This window comes from Cibotium barometz, chromosome 6 (assembly GCF_041138505.1).
Source record: "Cibotium barometz isolate CiBa-2024 chromosome 6, ASM4113850v1, whole genome shotgun sequence".
In the NCBI taxonomy this organism is placed as follows: Eukaryota; Viridiplantae; Streptophyta; class Polypodiopsida; order Cyatheales; family Cibotiaceae; genus Cibotium; species Cibotium barometz.
Genome location: NC_141051.1, coordinates 25,000,482 through 25,007,787, shown reverse-complemented (window position 1 = coordinate 25,007,787; position 7,306 = coordinate 25,000,482). Strand labels below are relative to the sequence as shown.

Sequence of the window (7,306 nt, the reverse complement as noted above, 5' to 3'; positions counted from 1 at the left end):
TCACAACACATATACAAATTTTCACTCCATACAAAATTAAGAAGGTAATTAGAAGAAGGATGGAGAGAGGGGAATGAGATATACACACACCTCACACATTTAACCTAATCTTCATTTACCTTAATCTCTCCACACACACACACACACATAAGAAGATGAGGAAAGAAAGAGAGGCAAAACGCCATAAGAAGATGAGGAAATGGGGAGAGGCAAACCGTCCAAGGAGAGAGAGAGAAAGGGAGATCTACACACACCTTTCACTAAGTCTCTCCACACACACACACACACACAACAACAACAACAATAAGAGTGGGTTGAATGTAAAAAGACGAAAGCTTGAAGGAGATGGACGGACGCATACCTTCTCTGGATGCAGTTCGACGCCGCGCAAAACAGAGAACAATAGGTTCTCGGCTGTAAAAAACTTACGAGCGTCGGTATATTCGTCGGTATACGCGTCGGTATATGAACTTTTGAAAATTACCCGCCCGACTTTTCGCCTCCAAGTTTACGACGGGCATACCGACGTTCGACATTTGCGTCGGTATTTTAACGTCGGTATGCCCTAAACCTCTAATAGTGAGCCCTTCAATTTTAATACAGGATCATGTTTTCAAGTTTGATTTTTCAGGTGATTGTCAGTGAGTTTCGTTAAAGCACATGTCAAACAACCTCTTGTCAGCTCAACTCAGCAAATGCTCGCAACTCTTAACAGATAATCATGCATTTTCTAGTTTCCAAATTGGCATCTGATCAGGGAGAATTGCAAAGTGAGTTCACCTAACTGTGAGTTCATGATTCTTTTCCAACTTTCTACCAGAAAAAAATAGGATCAAGATATTCATCAACACCACTCTATCAAGAAGCAGTGTCACCAAATCAGTATATATAGGCATTATTTCTTCAAAAACCGAGAAACAGTGGAGTCATCATCAGCATCCAGGGTGTCGTCTAGTTGCCCTTCAAAAGCCTGGAAAACATTGGTCCATGTCTTGTTCCAGCTTGCCTATGAGAAACAGATAGCAAGGGACGCACAGAGTAAGAGAGGGAGAGAACAGCAGTAGAAAGGGGAGGGTGGTAAAACCTAGCGAGGCACATATAACAAGAAAACATTTCCTAATACATGCAAAAGAGAAATTCATGTAGCCAAAAAACAGAAAGAAAAAATAGAACAATGTCAGTTACCTTGCACCATACCTGATAGAAATCATAAACAAATCAAGGTATCTTGAAAAGTTTCTTAAGCTTTACGACAAGTTTCCACTCATCACTAGTGAGCTCGTTCTGCAGGTAATCAACGCAAGCATGAATTGTCAATGTACGAAGAAATGGCACTCACCTAAGCTATTGTTAATAAGAGTTATTAAATCAAGTGTCAATCAGAGAGAGAAGAGACCAAGTAAGAATACTTCAGATGTCATGTCGAAGGCATTCTTACTCACATATACAGGCCAATGCATACACCCTAGCATAGAATTCTGCGATCCGTGCATACTCTTCGAAGCACGGTGGAGCATCCTAATGCCATTTCATAATTCAAAACTCCAATGAAACATCAAAACATTTCTGCAAATTATATACACATGGCAACACTCGGGATGTCCTCTTAACAAATAAGGTATCTGCAAAGGCATCCACGCTTACTGATACCATCAAGGCACCATGAATCCGATAAAAGAATCACCTTTGTAAAGACAGATTTGCCTTTTTATTGCAAGTTTTGGATTCTACTTTCTCCCAGAAGAAAATAAAAGACTCATAAGCCTTGATGCTAGAAATAACCAAGCTCAAACAGAGAAACTCCATGCTACAATTTAAAACAATTCAGCAAGTAGAAAATTCTAACCCTGAAATTCTCCTTTAGAATGTCGATGGATCTCCGTGAAAGATGGCTGACAAGCTCATCTTCCTCGTTGAAGTGTCGACCATACATCTTTTGTACTTCGTCTGGGTTGCTGCCCACAATCTACAAGAAGGAAGTATCATATACAAACGAAGCAAGTATCATAAACATGCCAATTTAAATGAAGCAAGCATCATAAATGCACAATAAGAAAATGAAAGTGCATCCTTTAAATCCAAACTTAACCAGGTGTAGTTCTTTATCAAGTATAACTGAATATTCTAGAAATTAGGAACACAATTTACCTTCAATGCAACTGATTGGCCCTTCTTGGCTGTGTTTGCAACTTTGTGGTTAACCTCTATTGATGCAATCCTTCCAATGCTTATCATCTCCCTTGAAGGAACACATAAAGGAGTACCAACCTGAAGAACGGAAAAATAATTGTAAGAATCATTTGATATTGTGCTTCCTCGATTAATGAACCATATAATAGATATCTAAATTAAACAGTACCTTTGCAGTGCCCTCAAGCACATCAACACCAAGAATAATCGGATCCTTCTTGTTGTAGATATGTTTAGGCTTTATTTGCAATACACAGGGAAATACTGCTTCATCGATGATCTCCTTCTGCTTTTGCTCTTTTATATTGTTTATGTAAGCTGAGAATTGGTCAAAGAGGTGATAGATGATATCTGCCATAAATATCTTAACACCAAGCTCTTCTGCAAGCTCTTTAGCTTCAGGAGTAACCTTTACATCAAATGCAAGGATAGTTGCATACTCTTTTCTCTTTTCAAGCATTACACTTCCTTTCATCACATCTCGCCGGTGTACAGGCCCAATATTTATGCTGCATACTGGAATTCTTACTGCTGGACTCTTGAGGAACTCAAGAAGAGCCTCCAATGAGCCAAGAGTTGAAGCTTGTACACAAACACCTTCTCCACTCCGGTCAACTTGCATCATTATATTATTCATGTCCTGCATGGCCTCTACCTTCAAATCTTCAAGTTTATCTTCTGGACCAACAACATAAAGTTGTGCCCCTGCTATGGCATGATCGAGACCCTGAAAATGGAAACCTGCTTTTCTAATCATCTGAACTTCATCCACATACCTTTTGAAAAGCCAGACAAGGTGCAACAGAAAACAAAGGTCCATAGGGCAACATTTTACCTGAGCCAAAATTTTGACCCCTTGAGCAGCTTTAAGTTGTTTATGGTGTTGATAAGATCCCTGCATGAACCATCACTATTCGGGTTATGAAGCAAAAGAGTGTGAACAAGAGACACCGTTTTTGATTGATACAAGGTTCAGAATCAAGTATTGAAGCACCAATCATCATAAGAATCACCTTAATGCGAAGCTCCTTCATTGCATGAGGGGTCAAAAGAGCTCTTATATGTGTCACAATTGGACCCTGCATTCAAAGATGTAACTAAAGGCCTGTTCAGATATTCATGACATCTAATAATAGTGAAACCAATTCTTCATCAACTCTCAAAAAGAGAGAGTTAGCGTTACCTGCATGCCACACACCACAATTTGATCACCTTCATGAAGTACACCGTTCACTAAGATCACATCAATGGTAGTTCCCAGACCTTCAATCATTTTTACCTCCAACACTGTACACTGTTAACAAGTAAAAGAAGAGGTTGAGAAAAAGAAGATGCACAAAAAGAAGATGCACCAAAATAAAGCTTTGAGAAAGATGAAAACAATAAAGCGAGACTTCAAAAACTCCAAAATTTATTTCTTTTATTGATTCCAGAATTTTCTGTAGCTCTTTCAAGAAATGCAAAGTGGCATTGTAGAAAAATTTTCTTATACTAGAGACACTTACCTGCACCTCACTGTTGAACATGAGTTTTTTTACCATCCTCTTTTGTGTTAAGGAAACTAGAAGCATCAAAATGTCTGGTACTCCTTCTCCACTGTAAATTCAAAGAAGATTCTTAAAAGGAAACGCTTTATAGAGATGGAAATTCTAGAAAAATTCAGATAATTTCACACAAAAGTAGAGTTTACCTAAGTGCACTAGTGGGCACAATGCTTACAACTTTCCCCTTTTCTTTATTTTCCCAGTAACATTCTGAGTTTATTCCCTGCTCCTTTAATTCCATCACGATCTGATTAAAAAACCCGCCAGCATTTGAGAAACATATGAGATAAACTATCAGAATGTCAAATCCTCCTAAAGGAAGCAAAAAAACCTCTTGCAAATGTCTGTACTCGCCTGGCTCAAGCGCATATCAAACTCATGGAGAACATCTTGATTTTGCGTTTTCAATGCATTCTGGATTCGTGCATTGGGAACAGTCTTCCAGTTATACAGCCTGTCAACCTTTGCAACCGAATTCTGAATGAGTATCTTAATGTGTACGTATGCAGACATTCAAAGAAGTACATCACATGCACACACACATGCCGGCACGCATGCACTCTGCATGCACACATGTGCGTGCATGCATGTGTGTGTGTGTGTGAAAGACAAAGACAGAGTACAAATTCATCACTACTTACTTTGTTCAAAGCCACCACAAAAGGAGTATGCCGCATCCTCAGTAAATTCAAAGATTCTATTGCCTGAGGTTCCAGTCCATGCATTATGTCGATGACCAAAATCGCAATATCACATAAACCTGAGCCACGGGTCCGAAGGTTGGTAAAAGATTCATGTCCTGGAGTGTCTATCACCAACAAGCCAGGGACCCTGAAATCAACTGCTTCAAAATTGAGCCCTTTTATCCTTTCCTGAATATTTTCCATGGGAAAGTATGTGGCACCGATTTGCTGAGTAATCCCACCTGCCTCACACTCTTGGACATTACTTTTTCGAATGCAGTCCAGCAGTTTAGTCTTACCAGTATCGACATGGCCAAGAATGCAGCAAATAGGGGATCGTAAATCATCTGCAGGTTCCTCAGCTGACTCTTTGAGGGCTTCTCCTACTTTGGGTGCCTTCTCCTGCTCCCTTGCATCAGTAATCTTTCCATTTTCAATTGCTTTTGAATTCTTTGTATCCTTAACCTCAATTGTTGCTTGAGAAGCATGTGCTGCAATCTGGAGATATCTGTTTGGTTGTGAACATGCTCGCTTTGATACCTTCTTTAAGTCCACAAAATCATCATCCTTCTCCTCAGCAAATGCACTTTTGACAGGTCGCAGATGAATATCAGAATCCCAGCTTTTTGCATCCCAGTCTTCATCATTATCAGCCTCAACTTCATTGTGCAATTCATGATTTGGTACTTCAGCATCATTTTCCAGAAGTAGCTCTTCCGATGTTATACATTGAATCTCATAATGATCATCAATGTGATGATCTCTAGAAATCCTGGCCTTACTTACATCATCCCCCCTCCTTTTCTTGTTTCCATACTTTGGCTTAGTATGAGCAGAATGATTGTCTTTTGAAAGTGCACCTAAATGGTTGCTACCATTTTGTGCAAGCAGCTGTTCACGTATTATCACCAATCTCCTTGCTTCTTCCTTTTGCTTTGTTGTAAGAAATTTGCCTTCTTGTTTCATTTTTAACAGCTTTTCTTTTTCAAGCTCCTTACGCATCCGCTTAGCTTCTGCTTTTTCCCGCTCCAGCTCCTCCAGGCGCTGTTGTTCTTCTTCCTCCCTTCTTTGCCTTTCCAACTCCTCCTGTTTCCTCTTCTCTTCTGCTTCTCTCATTCTAGCAAGCCTCTCTTGCATTTCTTGAACATGCTTGGGCACTCTCTTGTCCAGAAGCTTCCCTTTATGTCTCTCCTGCTCATCCAGGCTTTCATGCTCATCCTGCCTTGCAAGTGCCAATGCCTTGGATTTTTCTTTTTCCTTGTCTTTTTTCTTCTTCCTCTTTTTAACAGCTGCCATCTCAGCTGCACTCCCACCTTCTGTTTGATTCAGCTCATCTGTTAGCAAATATCCAGCAGCGTCTGAAGGTTGTGTAGGATGTCGACATGTTACCACTGAATGATGTTCTTCTAATTTACAGCCATTACATTCTGGCTGTTCTGCTCCTTTTCGGCCATCAAGCTTTGCCAATATGGCATCTAGATCCTCATCTTCTGGGGCAGCTTTGACAGTACTCTTACCTTTTTGAGATTTCTTTCTGGGAGCAGCAGGAGACCAAGCTTCAACTTTGGCCTCAGAAGGTATTGTACCAAGCCTTGCCACTTCAGCAGTAGATTTTGATTGTTCTCTTCCTACCGCTGCAGAACTCTGTGGCTCCGCAGAAGTGCTTGTATCCGAAATGCTGGAGACAACTTCATGGAAAAGAGATTTGTCTCCTTCCTTATTCTCTCCCCGTTCCTTTCCAATATTTTGCACACCATTACTCAACTCTACAACAGACTCAAGGCTTGTCGCATCTACACTCCCGTCTTTCTTCCTTCCCTTCCTTTTCTTCTTCAGTGAAAATACTGTTAGAGACTCCCCAATCAGCAAGTCGTCTTCCTCATTCTCTGTAACTATTTGTGATACCTCACAATCCCCATCCATGAGCTCAAATCCCTCTTTCTCCGGAGAAGATTCCCAAGCAACTAAGCCACTACGACCTGTTACAGTTTTCTCTTTCTTAGCCGACTTCTTGAACTTGTTTTTCCCAGTGTATAGAACCTCATCCGGGAATTGTGTTTCCACTTTCAGGTTATCATTTTCACGGTCACTTTCACCATCAGAAGTCTGAAACTCCTCCTGACTCAAGAGCGTGAAAAGCGATGTCCCTCTGGTCTTTCCAGGCGTGTTCATTGATTTCCCTTTCTTGATGGTGGTGGCATCAGAGTCCTCAGGGAGCAGAACGCTCCATCCATCATCAACCTCACCATCCTGAGCTTTCTTTTTATTGCGTGCAAGCCTCTTTTTTCTGTTCTTAAGATGTGAATCATCATCCAAAACACCTAATTCCGAAGCGAACTCTTCATCTTCCACTTGCCATCCTGCCCTTCCCTGCTTACCCTTCTTTTTAATTTCTGCTGTGTCTCCGGCAGCCTCCTCAAGCTCTGCTCTTTTCAGCCCCTTGGTCTTCTTCAATATCCGGGATGAAAGCATCTGCTCAGATGATGCATTGTGGAACTGCATCTTGGAGATGGCATCTATGGCGCTATCCTTTCCCACTTCGATCTTCGTTGAGAAGTTCGATGTCCTTCGACCCCCCATGGATCAAGGGTTTGGGTGCGCACAAGGAAAGCCACGGGGGCTGGCTTATAATAAGTTGTAGAGAAAGCATAAAACAAAGGGAAGAAGGAAACACGAAAGCATAAAACGTGTGACAGTCCGAGGTTGGCGAAACGAAAGCGACCGTCAACTGAAATAGAGATTATAACAGGGACCCTTGTGCCACGCGTCGCCCACTAAACTCTGCACTGATGCTTTTGTCCTGGTTTTTGTTTTTAAAGTTAAAGTTACTCACACCCCTAACCGGGTCCTAAATAGATTAGGGTGTATTGAGATAGAGTGCTTTTTTTG

At 41.1% G+C, this 7,306-nt stretch overlaps 1 protein-coding gene across 1 annotated transcript; it reads right to left on the bottom strand.

Annotated features, from left to right (window-relative positions):
- Nucleotides 1–395: 395 nt before the first annotated feature.
- LOC147637555 (uncharacterized) lies at nucleotides 396–7,012 on the bottom strand. The gene is made up of 12 exons (XM_086799351.1): nucleotides 4,376–7,012; nucleotides 4,089–4,196; nucleotides 3,881–3,981; nucleotides 3,696–3,786; nucleotides 3,374–3,484; nucleotides 3,204–3,269; nucleotides 3,026–3,085; nucleotides 2,360–2,917; nucleotides 2,149–2,268; nucleotides 1,847–1,966; nucleotides 1,198–1,284; nucleotides 396–1,006 (listed from the first exon to the last, which is right to left on the bottom strand). Exons 1-11 carry the CDS (start codon nucleotides 6,995–6,997, stop codon nucleotides 1,219–1,221), a joined length of 4,023 nt encoding a protein of 1,340 aa, XP_086655477.1. The 5' UTR covers nucleotides 6,998–7,012; the 3' UTR covers nucleotides 396–1,006; nucleotides 1,198–1,218.
- Between the last annotated feature and the right edge of the window lie 294 nt (nucleotides 7,013–7,306).